General features: G+C 42.1%; 1 protein-coding gene across 1 annotated transcript; it reads left to right on the plus strand.

Annotated features, from left to right (window-relative positions):
* The first annotated feature begins 16 nt into the window (after positions 1-16).
* LOC124140923 (splicing factor 3B subunit 2-like) lies at positions 17-27,721 on the plus strand. Its single transcript, XM_046508762.2, has 22 exons — positions 17-125; positions 1,378-1,419; positions 2,001-2,034; positions 3,533-4,107; positions 4,748-4,802; positions 5,765-6,288; positions 6,654-6,795; positions 7,657-7,781; positions 9,349-9,473; positions 11,585-11,663; positions 13,044-13,163; positions 14,174-14,260; positions 17,048-17,122; positions 17,788-17,940; positions 19,166-19,315; positions 20,182-20,271; positions 20,546-20,653; positions 21,588-21,695; positions 22,933-23,063; positions 23,556-23,754; positions 24,576-24,764; positions 26,547-27,721. The coding sequence occupies exons 2-22, from the start codon at positions 1,414-1,416 to the stop codon at positions 26,610-26,612; spliced, it is 3,141 nt and encodes a 1,046-aa protein (XP_046364718.2). The 5' UTR covers positions 17-125; positions 1,378-1,413; the 3' UTR covers positions 26,613-27,721.
* The last annotated feature ends 37 nt before the right edge of the window (positions 27,722-27,758 follow it).

The raw sequence follows: 27,758 nt of genomic DNA on the forward strand, positions 1-27,758 counted from the left end.
GTTTTCTTTGACGACCATCATGAACCGAGGTAACCAAACGTAAAATGGCGTCGTAGGGAAAACGTGAAACGAGCTATTGACAAATACAGTGATTTGGATAATACAGATTGGGTTCTCTGGCATTGGTAGGTGTAGATTTTCGAAACATTTGATCACTTTATTAATATATTGCGATTACAGAGAACATGCTACATCAGCAATCTCATTGTTTTTATTCGTGACTCCAGTCTCAGTTTTCGCGCACCTGCAACACCGTGGAAGTGTATTGTTTATTACTGGTGGGCGCACCAGTATTCTATCGTTTATAAATATTGCCTACCAAGGCCCCCCTCTCTCAAAATAGTAGAACTAGCCCGTGTCGTTTGATTGATGCAATCCTGTATTGAGTTGTCATTGAAAAGTGCAGTCGTTGGTGTTTGAATGAAGCATGGCCCAAACGGGAAAACAGATCACGTCCTACTGACTATAACCCTGTAGGAAAACTTATCGCCTATCAGTCAGATGTTCAACGAATGTGATCAACTGTAATAACATTGCAACATTGTTGGGTAATGAGGTAGCTTAGTGGTTAAAGTGTTTGCTTGTCACACCAATGACTCGTGTTCAATTCTGCACGTGGGTACAATGCTTGAAGACATTGAGATTGCCTCCACAGTGCCGAAAGCGGTGTAAATCCCAACCCACTTACTCATTAAAGCATCAATGTCTGAACTTTGACAAAAATGTTTGAAAAACATCTTACCATCCTAGTTCATGTGGTGCCTGGAGACTATCCAGTGTTTACACATTTCCAATTGCCAATCAAACAACAACTGTGACAAATTAATCTGACATGTCTGATGTAATCATGGTTATTCTGAGGAAAATCTGTACAACTTTTTTCAAGTTTCAAGTTTTTCAGAGAAAATGGCTGTGTGCATGCACACAAATGTAAACAACTCAGTGCTAATTATTTGGTTAATGAGCACTTATTATTTCTGATTAACTCGTTTGCCTAGCTTAGCTTCAAGCTGGCAGTGTAAGTTTGATCGTCCATGCTAGCTAATTGAAATGGAAATGTGTGCCTGGTAAAGTGGAATACACCCCAAATTGATACAACCTGGATATGGACAAAGATGGAGAAAATGGTGGCCTATTTACTGCTGTTTTTGTTTAGACCAACTGGAGGTTAATACAGGTTTTTAGGATGAATAATTTGGTTGAAACCTCTTCAGAAAATGCCCAGACATTTACCCCGGATTGAAATACAAATAGCACAAGAAACCCTCCTGCACACATAGATATGACAAGTACATGTGGTACTTTATTTGATTAAAACACACACTAATGTTTCATAAATATGATTATGTTAATGATCATACTCATTTTTATTTTCAGAATTGAAAACTCATTAAAGAAGAATCACATAACAGAATGGCTGTGAGTAGAGTCTTTTAATTGGAAATTAATTAATTTGCCTAATGATCAGTTGATATAAATACTGTCAGTGACTTATGACAGAGTGAGTGAGCTGAGTTTTATGCCACATTGAACAGTATTCAGGTTATATCATTGCATGTCAGCTTGATGTTGTAGGAAAGCATGAAGTGATGCAGGTCTCAGATGGTTTCTACTTTGGAATAACCCATGCACATGGGTATGGTTTCATGAAACCTAGAAATATAATCAGGCAAACCAGTAATCGAACCCACTATTATAGGTTTCTGGCGTGCCCAGGGGACACTTCTCTGTCACTTGTGCCCCATGTAACTCATGAAGTAATATAAAAACCACACAATGACCAAGTCATGCCAAAGTGGTAAAACACATTGTGGAATTGCATTCTGGTCAGTATTAGATGTGACTGTTTTATTTTTTTAGCCTAGAAATTCAAGGCAAGAAATCAAATTGATCTGACCAACACTGCATGTATACTTGATATATAAGTAAAACATGATGCTTAGTACCATTGATTACCATGATTACCATCACTAAGAATAATTCAGTACCTTTTTTCACAGGGAATGGATGAGATGGATGATCTTCCAGAGGATGGTGAGTAAACCTGCAACCTATGTGTATTATCTGTGGTAGTACTTTTTGAAATCATTGTGATACTATGCTGATAATACTGTTATCAAATGAATGGTGTCAAAATATAATAAGAACTTTCCTCAATACCATGATACAGATCAATTATAGACTATTGTACTTAATAGCTTATCTTAACATTTTCATTTGATGAGGACCGAAGGTCCTAGTGAGCTTATGTCATGGCTCTTTGTTTTCAAACTCCTTAAAGGAAAAGCCTTAAAACTCTTAGAGAATCGTCTACTGAGAAACTAGGAAGACAAAAAATTGGTATGATGTGTGGCAATACAAATTAATGGGATTCGGATTTGTTCATGCCAGTAAAATATATATTTTAAAAAATCCTCAGAGAGATGTTATTTTGGTAGGATATGTACTTCAGTGGAGTTCAGATATGGCATGTAGATTAAGATGAGATTTGTGTGATTTTTAAAAAAAATATAATAAAAACTAGAAGAATTGACAAAAGAAAACTTGGAAGACAATCACATTACTGCATTGTGTGTATAATTTCACTGCAAATATTGTAAATCTGGAAAGTTTTACACCTTGAAATTATTGGGAGTGGCTTACAATGGCCTTAAGTTCATCTGGAATGTTTTGTGACACCTTGTCTGGCGTATGTCAGGCCTTCACAGTGTTGACAACTTGACAAGATTGGTGGGTAGGTGAACTTTCCTGATCAGACTATGGTAGCAAAGTCACAAGATATAGTTAAGGAAACATAATATGAGGAATCATGTATTTAATCATGTACTGCCTGGTTTGACAATATATGGAAATGACTCAAAGAAATATGCCTCCTTACGTTTTTTGTTGGTTGTTGGTCTGCAAAAATAACTATGTCAAAAAAGTGTTGCAAATATGTGCCACTCGCAGTTTTCACAGTACATTGCTGCTTGCAACACTTTCCAGATGTACAGTGACATTCCGGTCACTTTGAATGTTCAAAGTGAACAACAGTGCCTACGTTATTTGTAGAGATTTTACTTCTTGGGGAGTCAGAGTAAGTTGTATATTCTTTCTACTTAGTAAAGATATACAACATTATGCCTATGGCCTTAAGTATGTTACGGGCTGATAACCAAGCGTTGTCATGATTATATCCAAGTGGTTCCGTTCCCCACATGATGCTAGAAGCCTGTTCCTGGTGTCCCCTGCTGGAATATTGCTGAAACTATAAAGAATAAAAAGATAAAAGAAAATGAAAACATTATGAAGTCTTCTGTTCATTGCACATTATATACATCGTTTGGCTCACCCCTCTTGGAATTGACGTCTTTTAGCAAATGCTTTTCATATGTCTCCGTCCCCTCATGTCAACTGTAAAAGTAAACAAGCTATTATGTTCTTCAGTGAAGCTGTGAAAACCAGAAACTGTAACCAATGACATACACTATGTATTGAACACTGAGGCTTTACATGCTATGAGCATGATGAGAAATAACATGATTGATTTCAGAAATGGAAGATGAGATGAATGTTGGTCGGTTTGATGATGACCTGCAGAGGAAAGTAATGCTTCAACAACAGATGCTGGAAGCAGAGCGTCAGAAGGACGCAACCATGATGGTGTTCGCCCCACCCCCTGGAGTCCCACAGCCCATGCAGCAGCAAATGCAGGGTGTGCCTCCAGGTATGCCCCAGGGGATGCCACCAACTGGGCCTCCCCCTGTACCCCAGCAGATTGCCCCACCGATGCCCCCACAGATGCCTCAAGGAGGCCCCCAGGGTCTCCCGCCTGTCCCCCAGCCTATGGGTCAGGGTATTGGCCCCCCCGGGCCACCAGGTATGCCTCCTCCACAGGTGCCACACAACGTACCACAAGGTGTGCCGCAGTCCGTTCCCGGTGTTCCCCCACAAGGTGTTCCGCCTGGCGTTCCTCCGCGGCCTCCCCAGGGAATGCCGCCAGGCGTTCCTCCAAATATCCCCAGAGCCTTACCTCCAGGTATGGAGGAAGGGATGAGTCCAGAATTGATGCATAAGGTGATGCAGCAGCAGCAGATGTTGGAGATCGAGAAGATCAGGGAGCAGGTGGTGAGACTACTGGATTATAATGCTGTTTCACCAATAGATTTAATCAAATTGGTCCCCAGCACCCTATGCTTGTACGGGGCGTTTTAATGGATCATGAGTCAGACTTGGCGACGTGGTTGATAGCGTGTCATTGTAACCCAATGGCATGCTCCAAATATAAGTCACTGTTTTTCTGGTCCAGACATGATAACTAAGTTTTTGGATTCCAGGGCAGAGTAAGTCCACCACAGCCAAAGTTAGGACCAACAGAGTTGGGTATTGGGTGGTCACAATATGCAGCGTTAGAAATTGGCACTAGTCCTCTAGTCCTTGCCAAACTGCCCAAAAGTTAAGGTATCATAAGGACTAGTAGAAATTTGCCATTTTTAAGGGTTCTGTATATGTTATCATTATAAGGACTAGTGGATAAAAAATGTGGGACACACATTTTGTCACACATATTCAGCGGTAGAAACTAACTCAAGGCATGGGTTGTTGCTCCTGCTATCAACCACTTGTGTGCCTGGCCCATATCCCAGCTGGAATATTGCCTGCTTCAGCATAACATTACATTGGCTAATCGTTTCATGTGGCTTGATGTCCTCTTCATTATTATCTTTTGGCATGTTTGGTACGTAATTATATACCTTCTCAATTACAGATCCATTTTGACAGACCTCATCAGCCAATGGTGATGATGGAAAATCAACAATCAGGTCAGTGGAGAGTGTTGGTTATATATTCTGTGAATACTGATATGGAAAAGTATGGCGACACAGCAAAGAAGTGGAAGTATACTGCAGCCGACGATATGCATGATGGGGCTGTCGGGTAGCCTAGTGGTTAAAGCGTTGGCTTGTCACGCCGAAGACCCGGGTTCGATTCCCGACATGGGTACAATGTGTGAAGCCCATTTCTGGTGTCCCCCGCCGTGATATTGCTGGAATATTGCTTAAAGCGGCGAAAAACCAAACTCACTCATGATATGCATGATATGAATGCCTAATGTCAACAAGACAAGTGGTGCAGCTCCTTATAAATAACTAACATTGCTGTACACCATGTACTCTGCCTTTGTTGGATTGTAATGGCTAAATAGGCCCCTTCTACTCTGTGCTTATGCTATAAACTGACTGAAAAGTTGATTTGGTGGTTTCAAGATTTAGTGGATGCTGCATGTGAAGTGTTAGTAAATAGGTGCCCGCCATGAGTGAGAGAGTGAGTGAGTTCGGTTTAACGTCGCTTTTTAACAGTTTTCCAGTTATATCACGGCGTATCAGCTTAATGTGGGAGGAAAGCCCGAAGTGATGCAGGTCTCAGACGTTTACCACCTCGGTGAAACCCACGAGCATGGGTATGGTGCTGACAAACCTAGAAACATAATCGGGGCGAACCAGGATTTGAACCCACAATCATAGGTTTCTGGCGTGCCCAAGGGACGCAACTCTGCACAGCGAATCACGGCGCCTTAGACGACTGGGCCACCTGTGCCCACCACCACCACCATGAGAAACCAGCAGTCAGCGTTGACCATGTGTCATCATACCCAAATGGAATAAGTTGGTTTTCCCACCATCAACCACTGGTTTGTCTGTTCACAGTGTGATGACATTTAAGGTTGATATTGCCGACTGAGGCTGTATGAAACATTCCATCATCATGTTGTCATGTTCCCCAGGACCTGGACCTAATCAAGGCATGCCCCATCCCAACCAGATGTCCCAGCCCGGCCCGGCCCCCATACAGCCGCCTCCTCCAGTCTCTCAGCCAGGCCCCCCACCCCAGGGGCAGATGCCGCCACACCCGATGGGGATGCCTTCTTCATCTCCAGCAGGACCCCCAGGTGTCCCGCCACAGGGCATCCCACCACAGGGCATCCCGCCCCACCCTCCCCAAGGACCCCCACAACAGGGAGTGCGACCACCACCTATGATGGGAGGCCCCCCAGGGAGTCAACAGCCACCCCCACAACACGGTGGACCTCCCCAACAACATGGTGGACCTCCCCCACAACATGGTGGACCTCCCCCACAACATGGTGGTCCTCCCCCACAACATGGTGGACCTCCCCCACAACATGGTGGACCTCCCTCACAACATGGTGGACCTCCCCCACAACATGGTGGACCTCCTCCACAACATGGTGGACCTCCCCCAAGACTGCCACCTCCTCAGCTGGATGACAAACAGTCGATGACGCCTGTGAGTTATAAATATGATGTTGTACTTACATCCAGGGGTATTCTGTGCTGTGGTGGGTTTTTAATCTACGTTCTTGTCTTAGAAGCCTATTCAAAGTACTTCTGCCATTTGTCATATTGAGGAACATTTGCAAAGCATGATTAATTTATAAACAATTCCAACTAATATATCAGGTGGGAGTGGGTAAGTATAAACAAAAAACAAAATTGTCAATACACAATTATTCACTATGGAGAGGCCTGTCCACTAATGTTTTGCCATGACAGTTAAGTTTGTGGATGCCCTCTAGCAATACTCATAGATCTCATAGATCATAGATCACATGTGTAAAATTATGGAAACAGAACAAGTCATGTTTACTTCAGATGGAGCAACGCCCACCCCAGCCACTGCCCAAGGAAATCCGCCTGCCCCAAGCTCTGGAGAAGGTTCTTGAGTTCAAGACCGTGCGAGCCCAGGAAGTGGGAGTCACCCCAGAGGAGCTGGAGCACCTCAACAAACCAGATGGTGAGTGTTGACATGTCAGACAAGCCAGATGGTGAGTCTGTGTAGACATGTTAGACAAGCCAGATGGTGAGTCTGTGTAGACATGTTAGACAAGCCAGATGGTGAGTCTGTGTAGACGTGTCAGACAAGCCAGATGGTGAGTCTGTGTCGACATGTTAGACAAGCCAGATAGTGAGTCTGTGTAGACATGTTAGACAAGCCAGATGGTAAGTCTGTGTAGACGTGTCAGACAAGCCAGATGGTGAGTCTGTGTCGACATGTTAGACAAGCCAGATGGTGAGTGTAGACGTGTCAGATAAGCCAGATGGTGAGTCTGTGTAGACATGTTGGACAAGCCAGATGGTGAGTCTGTGTAGACGTGTCAGACAAGCCAGATGGTGAGTGTAGACGTGTCAGATAAGCCAGATGGTGAGTCTGTGTAGACGTGTCAGACAAGCCAGATGGTGAGTCTGTGTCGACATGTCAGACAAGCCAGATGGTGAGTCTGTGTCGACATGTCAGACAAGCCAGATGGTGAGTCTGTGTCGACATGTCAGACAAGCCAGATGGTGAGTCTGTGTCGACATGTTAGACAAGCCAGATGGTGAGTCTGTGTAGACATGTTAGACAAGCCAGATGGTGAGTCTGTGTCGACATGTTAGACAAGCCAGATGGTGAGTCTGTGTAGACATGTTAGACAAGCCAGATGGTGAGTCTGTGTCGACATGTTAGACAAGCCAGATGGTGAGTCTGTGTCCACTTGTTGGTATCCTGAGAAGACATTTAACATTTATGCCTATGTTAAGACTGGTATGATGCAAACGTTCAGTTTTGCTGAGGTCTGTAGGAATATATCATGCCCATTCCTCGTGTATATCCCAGATGACGATGATGACCAAGACTATGATGATGATGAGGATGAGAGACAGGATCTGGAGGCAGACGTTGACGAGGAGGAGGAGGAGGAGGAGGAGGTCAAGGAAGCGCCGTCTAAGAGTGCCAAGGAGGTATGATATCTATTGTCCCATATTTGGACTGACGTGATCCACCAAATATACTATGGAAAAACAGTATGGGATAGTGGGAATCATCAAGACATATTTTCTGATCTACATGGTACTGGCAAATGGAAATGACATGATCATATCTGCTGGGGAGTAGGCCATCAGATCTAATGGGTTCTAATGGTTGGTCTGATGAGATGGTGGCGCTCTAGGTCGTTAAAGAAGACGGGTCAAATTCAAAATTTGCCTTTTGCAGCCAACATCACTAGTATTGGGTAAAACCACATCTGTTGGCCAGACAGGCACACATTCATAGAGGCATGACTCATGTTCTTCCACTCCACAGTGGGACCGCCTCCATGGTCTAGTGGTAGAGCATCCGCCCAGAGAGAAAGGTCCGGGGTTCGATCCCTGGCCGCGTCATACCAAAAGACGTTAAAAGATGGTACTTGTTGTTACCCTGTCTGGCGCTCGGCATTTAGGGGCTAAAACAAGGACTGGTCGGCTCGGAGTCAGTATACTATGTCTGAGTGGGGTATTCATGTTAAACTGCTGCATGGTATCTCAGTGAGCTAGCACTATAAATCGGCATCAGTCCGGACTAGTACAAGCAGCCACCCAAACACACACTCGTACATGCACGTCGCTATATAAGTGCAATAATCTTGGACGCAACGTTAAACCCAATTTCACCTCACCTCACCTCACCTCCACCCAACAGTCTGCCACTGGCATCCCAGAAATGTTCATTAGGCAAAAGGTCAGGACTGAGTGCTGGCCATGGCATGACATGGATGTTTTGCTGTTGGAGGAATTGGGTCCCAACTCTGGCATGATGAACACAGGCATTATCATCTTGAAAGATGAAACGTTGCCCAACATGTTGTGATGCATTGTTGTATTCCTGATAGCGTTGACATGTGAATCTGCCATAGACAGTATGGAGCGCAGTTCGGCAAGTCATTGTTATACACCAAAACAATCATGCTGTACAACGTTAACGTGCTCAAAATGCTCATTAGGACATCTCCAAACTCATTTCCTTCGGTCATGGAAGTCGAGAGTGAACCTTGATTATCCCAGTGCTGATGTTCCCTAGACATCTGACGCCTCTGATTCAAGTGACATGCTGTAAGTTGTGGGATGACAAGTGGACTTTGTGCACGCAAATTCCATCTGTGCTTCATTAATGATTAAATGTGTTTCATAAAGTGTCTTTGAGCATTTGCTTCCAAGATGACAATATGCGTCTGCTCACGTCCAAGTCTGAGTGACAATGGTAAATCTGAGGTCACATGCTTAATGACTGATTTGGGGAGCATGATTTCTTTGAAAATGTTCTTGCCACATAAATCACTTGCTTTCATTGCCAGACATCTCTGTATTTTCCTGTAGTTTCAGCTCAAAACAAAATATCCCCTACTAAGTTTGCATAGTATATGTGGCTGATCAGGTCAACTTTTATTGTGTTTATATCGTTTTGATTTTTGGTGTTTAAAGGTTTTCTCGTTCTGAGGTTTTTCACTGATGATGCTTTTGTTTGGTATTTACTGTAACTTTCCCCTGGCAGTCCAAGAACAAGCGGCGCAAGAAGAAAAAGAAGAAGGCAAAGAGAAGTCGCTTGCAGGAGCAAAAACTGCAGAAGAGGATTGAGCAGGACTCCGAGAAGAGAGATGAAGAACTAGTTCACATAGAGTAAGTAGGGGGCTAGAGTAAGGAGGACACAGTAGGTAGGATGCTTGCGTAAGGAGAGACTTTACACAGTAAGTAGAGAGCTAGAGTAAGGAGGGGCTATACTCAGAGTAAGTAGGGAGCTAGAGTAAGGAGGACACAGAGTAGGTAGGATGCTTGTGTAAGGAGAGACTTTACACAGTAAGTAGGGGGCTAGAGTAAGGAGAACACAGTAGGTAGGATGCTTGTGTAAGGAGAGACTTTACACAGTAAGTAGAGAGCTAGAGTAAGGAGGGGCTATACTCAGAGTAAGTAGGGAGCTAGAGTAAGGAGGACACAGAGTAGGTAGGATGCTTGAGTAAGTAGAGAGCTAGAGTAAGGAGGGGCTATACTCAGAGTAAGTAGAGAGCTAGAGTAAGGAGGACACAGAGTAGGTAGGATGCTTGAGTAAGTAGAGAGCTAGAGTAAGGAGGGGCTATACTCAGAGTAAGTAGAGAGCTAGAGTAAGGAGGACACAGTAGGTAGGATGCTTGAGTAAGTAGAGAGCTAGAGTAAGGAGGGGCTATACTCAGAGTAAGGAGTGAGCTAGAGTAAGGAGGACACAGAGAAGTTGGATGCTAGAGTAAGGAGGGGCTGTACACAGTAAGTAGGGAGCTAGAGTAAGGAGGACACAGAGTAGGTAGGATGCTTGAGTAAGTAGAGAGCTAGAGTAAGGAGGGGCTATACTCAGAGTAAGTAGAGAGCTAGAGTAAGGAGGACACAGTAGGTAGGATGCTTGAGTAAGTAGAGAGCTAGAGTAAGGAGGGGCTATACTCAGAGTAAGGAGTGAGCTAGAGTAAGGAGGACACAGAGAAGTTGGATGCTAGAGTAAGGAGGGGCTGTACACAGTAAGTAGGGAGCTAGAGTAAGGAGGACACAGAGTAGGTAGGATGCTTGAGTAAGTAGAGAGCTAGAGTAAGGAGGGGCTATACTCAGAGTAAGTAGAGAGCTAGAGTAAGGAGGACACAGTAGGTAGGATGCTTGAGTAAGTAGAGAGCTAGAGTAAGGAGGGGCTATACTCAGAGTAAGGAGTGAGCTAGAGTAAGGAGGACACAGAGAAGTTGGATACTTGAGTAAGGAGGGGCTGTACACAGTAAGTAGAGAGCTAGAGTAAGGAGGGACCTGCACACACTAAGTAGGGAGCTAGGGTGTGAGTGAGTGAGTGAGTATGGTTTTACGCAGCTTTTAGCAATATTCCAGCAATATCACAGCGTGGGACACCAGAAATGGGCTTCACACATTGTACCCATGTCGGGAAACGAACCCGGGTCTTTGGCGTGACGAGCGAACGCTTTAACCACTAGAGTAATGCTAGTTCAAAATGATATGTAACCAAACAAACAGTAGCTTAACCAAATAAACAATTGTGTACAATCAATGAGAAAGGGCCTCCCTACATTAATGTATTTCCTTGATGAGTAAAATACTGGAATGCAGTATTTGACTACCATTGGACTTCGAATTATTAATGGGTTTTTTTTGGATTTTTTTTTAAATGGAATTAAAAACAAAACGAGCAGCAAACTTTATGATGATGCAGGCGGTGCCTGAGAACCAAGACTGTTATTTTTTAGCCTCAACTACATAAGGAGCTCGAGTAATGAGTGAGTGTGAGTGAGTTGGGTTTAACGCCGCTTTTAACAGTATTCCAGTTATATCGCGGCGTGTCAGCTTAATGTGGGAGGAAAGCCCGAAGTGATGCAGGTCTCAGACGTTTACCACTTCGGTGAAACCAACGAGTATGGGTATGGTGCTGACAAACCTAGAAACATAATCAGGGCGAACCTGGATTCGAACCCACAATCATAGGTTTCTGGCGTGCCCAAAGGATGCAACTCTGCACAGCGAATCGCGGCGCCTTAGACGACTGGGCCACCCGTGCCCCCTTTGAGTAATGAGGGCTTAAACATAGAGTATATGGGGATCTCTACATATAGAGTAAGTGGGTTTAAAAGATATTATCATCATATTTCCCTTGTTACGCCATGGTGCACTGGAGCATTAGCGATGAAGTTGCTGTCACTAGTGAGAAGTGCCTTACATGTACACAAGGCTCATATATGTAGCATGTCTGTATTGTCCTGTGTTTTGTGTAGGTACGTTCAGGAGCAGCTGGACCTGGACCCCATGGATCCTAACTATCACACCTTCGCCATGATATTTGATGCTTTCAAGGTGATCATATTGACTTTCTCTCAGTATTTAGAATAAATACTGACTTTTTCTTAGCATTTAGAATAAAAACAGATTGTGAACTAAAGTAAAGTCATGTTTCTCCCCATCTCCTCATGGAGTTGTCTCGTACAATTCTTTGACTGACTGAATTATGAAATTATCCAGGCTTGATAATTTCTGTTACCGTATTCGACGTAATAAGCGCCCCGCTCTAATAAGCGATATTTGCTAATATATTGGCCAGTGAACAATCCTAATTAGCACCCCTTCCGATTGATCAATGTACACAAGACTTATTTATTCGCGTATAATACGCACTCATGTGTTATATGCACACCTAATTATGGGCAATTAAATTCTTGAAAAATATATCTGTCGTACATAAATATTTCAGGCTGTCAGCATAAACCACAGAATTTATCTTTTAACTCGATTCTTTCACTAAAATAATACTCTATTAAGAGCCCCCTATTTCTTATTTTGAGAGCGCCCTGGGCCCTTATTACGCCGAATACGGTATGTGATAGGGGAGATAATATTAAAGTACTCATGGAAATGAAAAAAACCTGTTTTGCTGGATTTAATAATCGACACAAAGCATTACGTAGATGTAAATACGAAATAACAAAACAACTGGAAAAGTACTAGTCTGGATTTGCTAGCTTTATCTCAGTGCTCAATACAAAATGTACTTTACAGGAGGTAATTTGTAGGCACTTTCAACATTCAAAAATAAAACTAAGTCCAAATTGACATGGCAGAAACAGGCTATAGGCATTATGCAAATTAGCCTGGAAAAAAGTTATCAAAACAACAATAAAAATAATAGCTATGTTTATGTACATAATAATAATGACATGTAAGTTGTTGTTTGAGAAGGGAATATGTTACTTTTACCTTTTGATATTTTGACGATGATTCACTATCCCACAATGTCACTCACAAATCACTAACCACTGACAAATCAAATGCACGTGGGTTTCAAGCACCTGTTTTCACCTGTCGTCAAGGTGTCATAGGTCATGGACATTCACCTTGATCTACTAACACCTGGTTAATATCAGTTTCACAATAGTCTGTTTTGTTCATATTTCTACACACTTTTACGTGTAAAAAGACGTAAAAACCTTTGATACGCTGTATTTGTGCCAAGGCCAATTAGTACTATTTGAGTTGTTTGAATATTTATATATTTTGTATAATAACTGCATTTATTTAAAATCTGAGATCGAAAAGACAGGTTTTTTTCATTTCCGTGAGTACTTTAGGTACCCACTGGGAGACAGAATAATTTAAGGTGCATGTTTTGGTAGCTCCCTCACTGGTTGACTCATTCCCTTTTAGCTTTTTTTTCAAATCGTTGCTGCCGGTATGTTCCAGATTTCTGAGCCAGAGAAGCCCAAGGAACTGCCGAGAGCTGAGGAGAAGAAACCTGAGCAGAAACAGCCGGAGAAGATGGTGCCGAAGATGGATGACAGTGACAGCGACAGCGATGATGAGGTGAGTGGATGGATGGAGGCCCTGTTGCACAGAGTTGCCTTAGTCCTGGAGGTGATGCTACCATTGTAGTACAGATTACTTTCTGGTAGAAGTGAAGTTTGGTGAAAATGTTATACAGTTCGATTATCTGTCTGCAGGATACTCATTACGTACGAGCATGTTTAAGAAGTTGAAAAACTTTACTATGTAATATGATGATCACACTTTTATTTTTTATTTTTACCATGTTAACAAAATTGAAATCAATGTTTGTGTTGATGTTTTGTCCTTTAAATAAGTGCCTGCCTGTAGGCCCGTGGCAGGTAGATTTCATATCGGACTCATAGTTTCAAATTTGTAGTGGTCCTTATGGCCTGCAGTAACTTTATGTTTCGATTTAATTGTCACAATAAGATGGCGGCCTGGCACATTATTTTTATTTGGAAAACTGTTATCACTTACAGTAAACTACGGTTATAACGAACACGCTTATAACGAACACGCTTATAACGAACACGCTTATAACGAACTCACGGATATAACGAACTTACTTTTTGGTCCCGACTACTTGCTGTAGTCATGCTGTATATGTTCTTATAACGAACTACGGTTATAACGAACTAAAATTAGTAGTCCCTTTGAGTTTGTTATAACCGTAGTTTACTGTACGTCATATTGTGATACTATTCTGTTTCTCTCCATTGCGACATGACAAATTTAGCTACCCCAAAAGGTCAATCTGACAAATTCTAGTCTTTCTGCATATCATGGTTATTATTTCAGATGACAACGCAACTCTTTCATTCAACCATCTGGCACTCTGTTATGAGCTGCAGAATTACATGCTCTAGCCAAGCTGATCATGCTCGAATCCCATAGCTTATGGCCTTTGGTATGTCTGTACCATGTCTGTGCTCATGGATTTCCTTTAGTGTCACTTTGTCTGTCCTGTCACATTATTTTGATACGCCATGCGTTGTTTGAAACACTAGTCAGGATCCCAACTCACTAACTCTCCTCATGTCATTCAGGATGCTCCGCCAGAGGAAGAAACTCCAAAATTGTCGAAGAAGAAGATGAAGAAACTGACGCGACTGAGTGTGGCACAGCTCAAACAGGTCAGTTCCTTGAAGTGATCTACAGTGCTGATACAGTTTATCCTTCCTTATTATTTATACCCACCTCTGTCACCTTTAATATCACCTTCACTCTTGAAGCTCCCTGGGACTCATTCTGTAGCCTCTCTATGCCTAGGTAAGCTAGGTATTATAGTATGTCATCACATGGTTACATGTTACAGCTGGTAACTTATTCTGTAGTTTCCCCTTACAACAGTGTGTTACACATGTTACAGCTGGTGGCCTGTTCTGTAGTCTCCCCTTGCCCCTGGTATAACTACTTTAACAGTGTGTTACAGCTGTGACCTATTCTGTTGACTCCCTTTGCCCCTGGTATAACTACGTACAACAGTGTGTTACATGTGTTACAGCTGTGACCTATTGTGTAGTCTCCCCTTGCCCCTGGTATAACTACGTACAACAGTGTGTTACATGTGTTACAGCTGTGACCTATTGTGTAGTCTCCCCTTGCCCCTGGTATAACTACATACATACAACAGTGTGCTACATGTGTTACAGCTGTGACCTATTCTGTAGTCTCCCCTTGCCCCTGGTATAACTACGTACAACAGTGTGTTACATGTGTTACAGCTGTGACCTATTGTGTAGTCTCCCCTTGCCCCTGGTATAACTACGTACAACAGTGTGTTACATGTGTTACAGCTGTGACCTATTGTGCAGTCTCCCCTTTCCCCTGGTATAACTACGTACAACAGTGTGTTACATGTGTTACAGCTGTGACCTATTGTGTAGTCTCCCCTTTCCCCTGGTATAACTACGTACAACAGTGTGTTACATGTGTTACAGCTGTGACCTATTGTGTAGTCTCCCCTTGCCCCTGGTATAACTACGTACAACAGTGTGCTACATGTGTTACAGCTGTGACCTATTGTGTAGTCTCCCCTTGCCCCTGGTATAACTACATACATACAACAGTGTGCTACATGTGTTACAGCTGTGACCTATTCTGTAGTCTCCCCTTGCCCCTGGTATAACTAAGTACAACAGTGTGCTACATGTGAAACAGCTGTGGCCTATTGTGTAGTCTCCCTTTGCCCCTGGTATAACTACATACAATCAACAGTGTGTTACATGTGTTACAGCTGTGACCTATTGTGTAGTCTCCCCTTTCCCCTGGTATAACTACGTACAACAGTGTGTTACATGTGTTACAGCTGTGACCTATTGTGTAGTCTCCCCTTTCCCCTTGTATAACTACGTACAACAGTGTGTTACATGTGTTACAGCTGTGACCTATTGTGTAGTCTCCCCTTTCCCCTGGTATAAGTACGTACAACAGTGTGTTACATGTGTTACAGCTGTGACCTATTCTGCAGTCTCCCCTTGCCCCTGGTACAGTGATCGCTCGCTATTGCGCTCTTCGATAAAGCGCTACTTCGGTTATTACGCGCGGTAACGCATGGCTCCCAAAATTTATGTACACTTTTAATACTGAGAGTTTTACACAGACATGATTGTATTGTTGTTCGTTGTTTATTTGCACATAGCGCTTCTCATTGCATAATCAACGGTTTATCGCTGAATGGAGTTCTAATAATCTGTTTGAAAATATCCGTGGCAAGTCCCGGAAATACGATTGTTCAACTAGTTAACTTTTCACACTATACATCCTTTGATCTTAGAAGCGCATGCATGCAATAAAAGAGAACCACAAGTGAAGTTTATATTCTTAATTAGTGGGCAATCCAATTTAAGGCTAAACTGTCACACAAATGTAGTTGCTGTCACAACACGGCGGTCATTCATTTCGTAATCGCGCTTTCGTAACATCGCCTGTTTTTTCCCCGTAGTTATAACAAGCGATTTCATTGGATTAAAATTTGTTTCTAATGACGCTTTCTTGCCAAAATCTGCTACAAGTTTCGTGATTGGTCAATTTTGAGCACGTGACCTCAGGCAGCCAATCAAGCTTTGATACAAAGCTCGTGTTTGATAAATTTCAGAAGTTAGCGAAAGATTTTTTGTTAAATCGTGTTATTCTGAGCGTTTTAAGCAGGAAATCACGATATATATTAAAAATATGGAACTTTGCGAATGTATAGTGCTAGGTTACGAGCTGTGACAAAGATTTTTCATGCATATATTTTTGCATTAAACGTTGTGTCCGAGCCGAGAATTCAAGGCGACGAAAGCCGAGATGTCATTTGACCTACATTACACGCGATCGCACGAAACGATGGAAATAATAACTTAGATGTAAGTTTGATTACTTTTAGATATATTTTTGTTGATTTTATTTATCACTTTGTATAATATATTTAAAGATTTGCTTAAAATAGTCTTTATTTTGCTCTTTGACATGTTCGATGCGGACCAGTTGTCGAAATGTGTGTCCCAGAATTTTATTTTCAATAACATCGCGGGAAATAGTGAATAATTTTTTAATTTATTGATAAAAAATGATAAATTAGAATGGAATACGTATTTCAGACATTGTGAAATATGACAGATTTAATAAATGAATGATATTACAGGTAGATCTAGGTCCATAAAAATATATACTATTTTGACGTGACGTGAGATAAACACATAGGCCTATTGATGATTTGAGATTTGCCGAGCGCGCTCCCCCGCCTCGGCCTCGGTTAAACAGCTCATCGTCTATAACGCCCACCAATTATTTGGACCCCATTGGTAGCGCAATAGCGAGCGATCACTGTATAAGTACGTACAACAGTGTGTTACATGTGTTACAGCTGTGACTTATTGTGTAGTCTCCCCTTTCCCCTGGTATAAGTACGTACAACAGTGTGTTACATGTTACAGCTGGTGACACGACCAGATGTGGTGGAGATGCAGGATGTTACAGCAAGAGATCCCCGACTCCTCGTCCATCTGAAGGTAACTACCCCAGCTACTGTCTACAGACGCTACCCCCAACTGGCATAGCATGTCACTGTGTACATGTCACATTCAGAAATGAATCGATAATGATAAATATGTTGCTGAAAATATTAAGATTAAAGCAGTTTACTATTTACGTTACTGTTGTTTGAATTGTTTGGATGAGAATATTTTTTTGTATTTATAAATTGCACATGGCTTAAACCTAGTGGTAGAGCATCCGCCCAGAGACCTGAAGGTCCAGCATTCGATCCCAGGCCGCATCATACGAAAAGACGTTAAAAGATGGTACTTGGTGTTACCCTGCCTTGCGCTCGGCGTTAAGAGCTGAAACAAAGACTGGTTGGCTCAGTATACTGTGTCTGAGTGGGGTACTCATGTTCAACTGCAGCATTGTATCTCAGTGAGCTAGTACTATAATTGGGCATCAATCCAGACTTGTACATGCAGGCACGCACACACGCTATGTGTGTACAATAATCTTGGAAGCGACGTTAAACCTATTTCACCTTAACTTATGGCTTAACTATGGCTGATGCTACATGACACATTAACACTCTCACTCAGTTGAGAAATTTCCTGTTAACGTCCTCACACACCCTGTTAAGAAAAATCACATTAACACCCTCACACACTCAGAAAGATCCTCTGTTTGCACGCAGGCCACAAGGAACACCGTGCCGGTTCCCCGCCACTGGTCATACAAGAGGAAGTACCTGCAGGGCAAGAGAGGTATTGAGAAGCCACCATTCGAGCTGCCCGACTTTATCAAGGCCACCGGCATACAGGAGATGAGAGCAGCACTGGCAGAGAAGGTAAGTGTTTGGTCCTAGCGCAGATAGGGGGCACGGGTGGCCCACTCGTCTAGGATGCCGCGATTCGCTGTGCAGAGTTGCATCCCTTGGGCACACCAGTAACCTATGATTGTGGGTTCAAATCCCGGTTCGCCCCGATCATGTTTCTGGGTTTGTCAGCACCATACCTGTGCTCGTGGGTTTCACCGAAGTGGTAAACATCTGAGACCTGCATCACTTCGTGCTTTCCTCCCACATTAAGCTGACACGCTGTGATATAACTGGAATAATGTTAAAAGCGGCGTTAAACCCAACACACTCACACCTAGTGCAGATATATACTTAAACCTGGGCCCATTTGCTCAAAACAGTCTTGGCACTGACTGTTGATACTAGTACTTTGACCCAGACTTACTGTAGTTGTACTGTTGCTTTGTGCAAGTGGGCCATGGTCCAGACAGCTACTGTAATGGTACGACTATCAACTCCAGTATTTGAACATTGAAATTGAATTGAGATTGTTTTGTTGAATGGGGTTCCTGTTTGATGAAGTAAAGGTAGAAAGTAGCTTTGAATTGAAAATGATAAGAAAAATGTCATCTGTGAATGTTGTATGCCAATGTTAACTATAGGAGTTAATAAATAATTGAATTTCAATCACTTTTTTGCACGGAGCTTGAACTCATCAGATGTAGCAGTCTGCTACATCTGAGTACTGTGATGTATCATCAGCGAGGTCACACATTGCAGTTACCCAATTCCGATGTATTCCACTCCTACAATTACCATAGGATACTGATACCAAGGTATTCATAATCTCCACCTGCTTGTGATTGTGAAACAGTTTGAAAACAGAACAAGCCTTGGTATACATTGTTCTGAAGGGATCATGCCTCCTATGGAGGGGAATCCACACATTCATTACTCGTTACCTCAAGGGGGATAGCTTGGTTGATGCATGTCATTGTATCCTAATTGCATAGATCAATGCTCATTATGTCAAACACTGGATTGTCTGGTCAAGACTTTATTATTTACAGACCGCTGTCATATAGCTGGAATATTGCTGAGTGTGGCGTTAAACTACTAACAAGACAGAGTTATGTCCCTTAGTGTTCAAGGATCCCAAAAGCATAGGTTTGAATCCCAGATTCACCCTGATTCTGATGTTTGGTTTGCCAGCACCATACGAGCATCACCTGTATAAGGCAATACAGCTTATATATGTCAATGTTTTGTCCATCAGGAAGATCAAAAGACGCTGAAGGCCAAGATGCGAGAACGAGTCCGACCAAAGATGGGCAAGATTGACATTGACTACCAGAAGCTCCACGATGCCTTCTTCAGGTTCCAGACCAAACCCAAGATGACAATACATGGAGATCTCTACTATGAGGTAAGACAACACATACAAGTTAAGGAGCAATCAAAAAAAGAAGAGGTGCCTGTTTTCAAACAAAGTTGCCCTGTGAAGATCTGGGGAAGAATAGGTCTTCCGTAACCCATGCTTGCCATGAGGGCAACTAACGGGATTGGATGGTCAGGCTCACTGACTTGGTTGTTGCATGTCATCGTATCCCAACTGTGTGGATCAATGCTCGTGATGTCAATCACTGGATTGTCTGGTCCAGACTCGATAATTTACAGACCGCCGTCATATAGCTGGAATATTGCTGCGTAAAACAACAAACAAACAAACAAAGTTGCTCATTTTATTTCATGTCCTGAAGTTTATTAGACTATTTTGACCATATCCACAGACCCAAAATTTCACATAATAATGATTTCTTCTTTTTCAATATTTCCTTTGTGTTTTTATCATTGTTTATCTCAAGCACACACCTTCTTTGAGATTAAGTGGTAAAACAAAGGCCCTATTCATAGTCTATCCTATGATGGTTGATGTTGATTGAACAGAATACGTTGTTCCTAGATGATTGATATACACTCTACAATGTTTTTTTGTGAGGGGCACAGGTGGCCCAGTCGTCTAAGGCGCCGCGATTTGCTGTGCAGAGTTACTTAACTTGGGCATGCCAGAAACCTATGATTGCGGGTTCAAATCCCAGGTTCGCCCCGATTATGTTTCTAGGTTTGTCAACACCATACCTCGTGGGTTTCACCAAAGTGGTAAACGTCTGAGACCTGCATCACTTTGGGCTTTCCTCCCACATTATGCTGACACGCCGCGATAGAACTTGAATACTGTTAAAAGCGGCGTTAAACCCAACTCACTCACTCACTTGTGGTCTTTCTTTGCAGGGCAAGGAGTTTGAGACCAGATTGAAGGAGAAAAAGCCAGGCAACCTGTCTGATGATTTAAAAGTTGCTCTTGGAATGCCAGTGGGAGCGGTGAGTCTTGGAATGTACCTTAGGAATATCAAAATCTACCTCTCTCGTTCACCTTGTCTGTAAATCAAGCACATTTGTATTAAGCTCATCTATATCCTGCACAACATAAGCTTAGCAGATTATTATGCACCAGGGTATATTTGAAGGATTATTGTCTCTATACATATTGTAAATTGCAATTTTTTTCTCACACTATGCATATAAATATACAATTTATACTAACCTTTCCAATTGATGTAGATGATCTCTGTATGTGTGAATGTATTTTGTTCAGAACTCGGACAAGGTTCCCCCACCATGGCTGATTGCTATGCAGAGATATGGCCCTCCTCCATCCTACCCTAATCTGAAAATACCAGGACTCAATGCTCCCATTCCAGAGGTATGTATCCTTCATGCTTGCTCTCAGCTTGAGCCAACACAAGTGTAAAAACGGTGGTACCATGGACAGATAATTAGAGAATATGTTATATCAAGTATGGGGAACAAAGAATGCCCTGGGTGAATGTAATTCCACATTTCTTGTTGGTTGGTCTGTATATATAACTCATTGTCATTATAAAGCGATACTTTTTTGTCTGAATCCTGTATTTCTTATAAGAAAGGACATACCATGTGTAAACAAAAGGACTGATGTGCTCGCCTCATGACCATGACAGTCTGTGACTTTAGCCACTGCTCTCTAGAAACATTGTGTTGAGTCAAGTCAGTTCAGCTAATAATAGTCACCCTGCTTGCCGTAAAAGGCGACTACACTTGTCATAAGAGGCAACTAACGGGATCGGGTGGTCAGACTTGTTGACTTGGTTGATGCATATTATCGTGTCCCAATTTTTGTAGAACGATGCTCATGATTTCAATCACTGGATTGTCTGGTCCAGGCTCGATTAATTACAGACCGACGTCATATAACTGGAATATTGCTGAGTGCGGCGTTAAACAACAAACAAATAATAAATAATAAAAATAATAGTCTATAGTAATATCTGAAATCTGATGAAAATGATGCCAAGAATCAAGTTTAGGCTTCTCCTAACGTATTTGCACAGACTGCAATGATAAATTCAGATATGGCTATATTTTATCTCCACCCAACACCTAACAACCAGGATTTTTTAGTCAATGAAAAGAATTGAGGACATGGTGTGGAATGTCATCGAAAGAAATCTGGCATCAAAGAAGATTACTGTCCAGTTTCATCATTGTTGTCTGCACACATCAGCGGGCTTCTTCTGGTCACTTGATGAACATTTAGAAATTCTTTTGTCCCCATTAAACATTGAGTGTATGATGTTATACACCACGCTGTGTTGCAGGGCTGTTCGTTCGGCTATCACGCAGGTGGCTGGGGCAAGCCTCCAGTAGACGAGAACGGAAAGCCGCTGTATGGAGATGTGTTTGGTACCCAGGGAGGAGAGTTCCCAGTAAGTCACTTCCTGTCTTTTCTCACCATGCTTCCATTACATGCGACCCGTGAAGATCCGGGGTAGAATAGGTTTTCCGGTTACCATGCTTGCCGTAAAAGGCGACTATGCTTGTCATAAGAGGCAACTAACGGGATCGGGTGGTTAGGCTCGCTGACTTATTTGATGCATGTCATCGATCCCAATTGCGTGGATCGATGCTCATGATGTCAATCACTGGATTGTCTGGTCCAGACTCGATTATTTACAGACCACTGTCATATAGCTGGAATATTGCTGAGTGCGGCGTTAAACAACCAACCAATCATTACATGTACTTCTGCTTACTTGAACCTGCTGAGATGTTATCCAAGAACTACAATAGCCAAGTTAATAATAACTTTGTTTCACATGGACATAGATAAGATGATTTCCAAAGGGACCCAAATATCCTTACTATTTTCTGTGTCAAAGACAACTTTAGACACTTATTGTGGAATGTTGAATAAATAACCCAAAATATATTTGTCATGAGGAAAAATTCCCTAGTCCTTGAAGAAGACAGGATCAGGGTTTTTTTTTTCAGGGTTAAAAATAATAGGTTCATTTTCACTTGTCCACAGAAATGATCTGCTACAATGTTGCTATCTACCTAATGGCAAAAGTGGTATAGTCCACAAGGATTTCTACTGTAGTCTCTGACTGGTGGACTTGTGTTAATTTCAACCCTCCTTTTACACAGCTCAGTCTTCATAGCACTATTATCAGTTCATTGTTTTGACCCGTGAAGATTCCGGGGTAGAATAGGTCTTCAGCAACCCATACTTGCCGTAAAAGGCGACTATGCTTGTCGTAAAAGGCGACTAACGGGATCGGGTGGTCAGGCTCGCTGACTTGGTTGATACATGTTATCGATCCCAATTGCGTGGATCGATGCTCATGATGTCAATCACTCGATTGTCTGGTCCAGATTCAATTATTTACAAACCGCCGTCATATAGCTGGAATATTGCTGAGTGCGGCGTTAAGCAACAAACGAACAAACAAACAAACAAACAAACAGTTCATTGTTTCATGGCTGCAAAGAGTGAAAGCAACATGGATTTGCCTTTGTGTCTCATTGTTAGTTTCCCTGCCTGGCCAGGATGTACGGTCTACCTGACGCACAGGTGTATGTCTTGTATCAGTGACCCCTGTAGACATGAGAGAGGATGCGTTAGTGTTGGAACTGTTCAAGATGAATGTTGTTCTGTTGTAGGCCCCTATAGAGGAGGAGGAGATTGACAAAAGTCACTGGGGAGAGCTGGAGTCAGAATCAGAGTCGGAAGAAGAGTCGGAGGAAGAGTCAGACGAGGATGACCAGACAGGCCTTGTGACGCCAGCCGAGGGGTACGTAGACACATGATAACCGGTGACGATGGGAATAGGGGGATAATAATGCGAGTTGGTGTGATCATGTCTATGGATTACAGCACATGCCATCAGCCATCATAACTATGGATTACAGCACATGCCATCAGCCATCATAGCTATGGATTACAGCACATGCCATCAGCCATCATAATTATGGATTACAGCACATGCCATCAGCCATCATAGCTATGGATTACAGCACATGCCATCAGCCATCATAACTATGGATTACAGCACATGCCTTCATCCACTGATCCACATATAACTTTAACTGTATGCAAGAAAATTAGCACTTGTTGAGATTCTTCAAATCAGTTGACAGAAACTGAGAAAATGAGATAAAACATAAATAGAAATAAGCCATCCAACTCACAAGATGTATTGAATGTCTGTAGAGGAACACAGACAAATCAGCTGGCAAGATGTCTGTTATTGAATGTAGTGTGTCATTCCATCTGTATCCTCCAGTCTGGTGACTCCAAGCGGCATGACATCAGTACCTATCGGTGTGGAGACACCGGAGATGATTGAGCTAAGAAAGCGGCGTATCGAGGATGCGATGGACCAGGGAGGTGACACACCTGCTCTCTACACTGTGCTGCCGGAGAAGAAGACAGCTGTGGGCGGAGCAATGATGGGTTCCGCACATGTGTATGATATGACAGGGGTGAGTGTTGTCAGCACGCATGTTGAAATCAGCAGTTTCATGGGACTACGAAGTTCAGGAGTCACAAGTAAAGCAGCTCAGACTCCATTCAAATTTTATGTCATATGTTGCATACTGTTACTAGTTCATCCCCAAACTTAACCTTCAAAGACAAATATTTGAAGAAATGAAACCCCAGTACTCTAGGTATAAATCCTGACATAAGGCTGAAAAAAATAATAGTCTTGGTTCTCAGGCACCAACCGCATCTTCGCAAAGTCTGCTGCACGTTTTGTTTTTATTTCCATTTTCAAAAAACATTAAAAAAATCCTAATAAATGCAATCCAATATAGCACGCAGTTACTTCCCTTTACATACGCACTGCTTTACTGCACATCTCGTGTTATGGTCATGGCGGCAATATGAGTTTGTATGCTTGTTTATGTAGGGAGGCCCTTTCCCAGGTTTAACAACTGTTTATTTGGTTACATACTAGTTTGAACAAGCGAAACAAAAAAGAAACTGCCACCCACCCTATATTTCAAAAGTCATTGCCTGAGAAGCACTTCTTTAATTTTCTTAAGCCTAATGCATTCTGTGTAAGATGAAGGTTGTAGCAGCACCATGGATGTTGACTGTGTTAGGAAACTACCACTTACAGGCTGTAACCATGCCTAGGACACCATGATTGCCAGTGTTTGAGATCAAGACTGAAAGTCAAGGGATCTTTGACATAGCCATTATGTTGAAAGTTAAGGGGATCACTGGATCAAGTAGATTCAACCCCCCCCCCCCCCCTTTTTTTTTTTGTGTGTGATTGTTATGATACATTTGTTCTCAGGTGACAGCCAAGAAGGTGGGCGATAAGGTTCCTACAGAGGGCATTGAAGTGTCCTTGAACCCTGAGGAGCTTGACCTTGACACTGCGGCGATGCAGGCGAAGTACGACCAGACAGTACGGGAGCAGCAGTCGCAGCTGGAGAAGGAGGACCTGAGTGACATGGTGGCTGAACACGCCGCCAAGCAGAAGGTGAGCCAGACGCAGGCATAGACGGGTCTCAGAGCTCATTGAATAATGAGTCTGGAGGGCCTTGAACTGGGAGGTCTGTCCTTCAAAGGAGGGGCGGTCGGGTAGTCTAATGGTTAAAGCGTTCGCTCGTCATGCCGAAAACCCGGTTTTCGATTCCCGACATGGGTACAATGTGTGAAGCCCATTTCTGGTGTCCCCCGCCGTGATATTGCTGGAATATTGCTAAAAGCGGCGTAAAACCATACTCCCTCACTCACCTTCAAAGGACCTTGAATATGGTTTCTTTCAAGGGACCTTGTCTTTCAAAGGGATTTGTACAAAATTGTTTGTCTTTCGAAGAATCTCTTTGAAATATCTTATAAGTTAGGATATTTGTCTTGGAAATGCATTGAATTTGGAAAAAAACATAATGACTTTGAGATCTGCTTTGAAATGCACTAAACTTGAGAGAATTTGACAGTACTTCAAAACGGTGACATGCTATCTAAAAAGACCTTCACTTATGGTCATGAAGTTAATAATTCTCAGATGACTGACAAAGATGTTTAATTTTTAAGCCTTTTCTACACGTATATTGCATGTATCCATGATCTGTATAGTTGTGTTGTTCAAGGCATAACATGCCAACTGGTATTTTTTCCCAAAAAATGTAGCTGTAACTTTACATCAAATAGGTACATGGTAGTTGTGCTTTGTGCTTCATTACAGGTAGGGTGGTGGTACAAGTATCAATAATGAGGACATGTTATTGGATATAAAAATAAATTCTACCATTGATTTTGTAAAGAACAGATCTCAAGCCATTGTTATGAAGGATTTCTAAATTTGTATTAGAAGAGTCTTTTGTCATTGGTAGTAGAATATGATGCATTTGATTCATGGACAGTGGTCAGTCATCATGAACTGTATTGTGTATCTTATTGCAACCTTACTATAGAGATAGATTTTGCTACAAAATGTAAGATTACAGCCCTGCGTTTAGTGTTTCATATCTCATCCTGTTTCATGGCTATATGTCATGTCTGTTTTACCACAATTTGCTGTGCAGAGTTGCATCCCTTCAGCATGGTAGAAACATTTGATTGTGGGTGCGATTCCTAGTTTACCCTGATTGTTTCTTGGTTTCTCAGCACCATACCCGTGCTCGTGGGTTTCAGCAAAGTTGTAAATGTCTGAGACTTAAATCACTTCGGGCTTTCCTCCTACATTAAGCTGACACACTGTGGTTTAACTGGAATACTGTTAAAAGCAGTGCTAAGCACAACTCACTCAGTCACTCATATCGGTGTTATATCTGCACTGTTCCAATCAACATCCGTGAGTAGAGAGCCAGAAGTACTGGTAAGCATTTGCATATTGCACATGTGACCTAACATGTGATAACCGGTGAAGCTGAAATCAATTCCCGCTGTTTTAATTACTCACCATTGTCTCTTATATGTTATTACTTCATAAATGAATTTTATTTTACGGGCACCAATTTGGTGTCGTACCGTGTAAACACAAAATGGCAACATGTGCTGGAGTTACACACGCGACCAATCATCGTAGAAAAAACAACGCAAGATAAACATATTTTTATTGCATATATAAGGTTTGTGTGCGCACTTGTGATGTGCTTCATTCCAGGTCGCCTTATACACGGAGTATAGGATTTTGGGTTGATTTTGAAGGCGTGTACAGGGGGGTCGTCTTATACGTGGGGTCGCCTTATACACATCGATATACGGTATATCTCCGTCAGATTTTGTTTCACATCTCTCTCTTTCCTATCTGTTTCAGAAAAGGAAAAAGCAGCAGCAAGACAGTGGCAAGTCAGCCAAGAAGTACAAGGAGTTCAAGTTTTGATACACAGATTTTATCCGTAATGCTTGTCTTGGTGTATGTGTATTTGCTGCCCGATACTGATCATGTACCAAATTAACTTCACAGCATTTCCATCGTTTTGATTTATTCTTCTCCTGAAATCAGAAGAAATCATTTGTATGAAGCTTGGATTTTTGTCAGAAATTGAGTGTGCAAGCCTCGTCATGTTCCACATTGCTTATGCTGTGGTGCTCTATTGTCATCGTCTCCATGACCAGTCTCAGACTGTGTGAAGCTAAATTGTTTGATAGGCATTACTTAGAAGTTGCCGGATGACAAGGTAGACACAATTTTATGGATAACAACTTCTTTAATACTTTAAAAAGCGATGTTCGGTATAGATCCTTATACTGTTGTCAAGCAAGACTGGCTTGACAACGGTATAAGGATCTATACCGAAACTTCGCTTTTTACAGGATTAAAGAAGTTGTTATCCATAAAATTGTGTCTACCCTGTGTAAAGCTGTTTGTCACTGTTAATTTCCCTTTGCTTCGAAGAAGTTGCTATGTTGAAAAAGTAATTTTTAATGATGTATTGTTCAATATCTGACAGGTAGATCTAAGAAATTTCGTAATTCTTAAATTGAGGAAAAATGGATGCCACTCATGCCAACCTTAACCAGATCAAATTACTGTATGTCTGCTGTCTTGGATTATATATATATAAGAGTACCTCGAGGAGTGGAAATCTGTTTCTGCTTGTTTTGAAGTATATTTTTATGACATATAGTGTATGACAATGAAAATATTCAGAAAATTCAGATCCTGATCATAAACTATTTCCAGAGGAGCTCCAACAAGATCAGAAATTCTGGTACCCAATCATCACTTTTCATATTTTTCAAATAATAACATTGTATGGTAAATAGAATTATGCCTGCCAAAGAGGAATGTCAGGACATGTATGGGGAATATTTATCAAATTGTAATTTTTGGTACAAATGTCCAAACAATTTGAGTGAATCTTTACTGCCAAATTATTTTAATGACATCAAAGGCAAAAGGGAAATCATCAGCTGATGAAGAATGTTTGTGAATGTCTATTCATGTGTAAATATCATAAAGGAGAATAAACGCCTCCAAAAGGGAAAGATTGGCTTGTGTCCCTTAGTTGTGCCAGGATCCGCT

The sequence above is a fragment of the Haliotis rufescens genome, unplaced genomic scaffold, assembly GCF_023055435.1.
Source record: "Haliotis rufescens isolate VD_foot unplaced genomic scaffold, xgHalRufe1.0.p SCAF_3, whole genome shotgun sequence".
NCBI classification, from domain to species: domain Eukaryota; kingdom Metazoa; phylum Mollusca; class Gastropoda; order Lepetellida; family Haliotidae; genus Haliotis; species Haliotis rufescens.

Coding starts and splice junctions, on each gene's coding strand:
- LOC124140923 (XM_046508762.2), top strand. Junction 4,108..4,747: donor AGAAGATCAGGGAGCAGGTG/GTGAGACTACTG, acceptor TCTCAATTACAG/ATCCATTTTGACAGACCTCA. Junction 20,654..21,587: donor TCAATGCTCCCATTCCAGAG/GTATGTATCCTT, acceptor GCTGTGTTGCAG/GGCTGTTCGTTCGGCTATCA.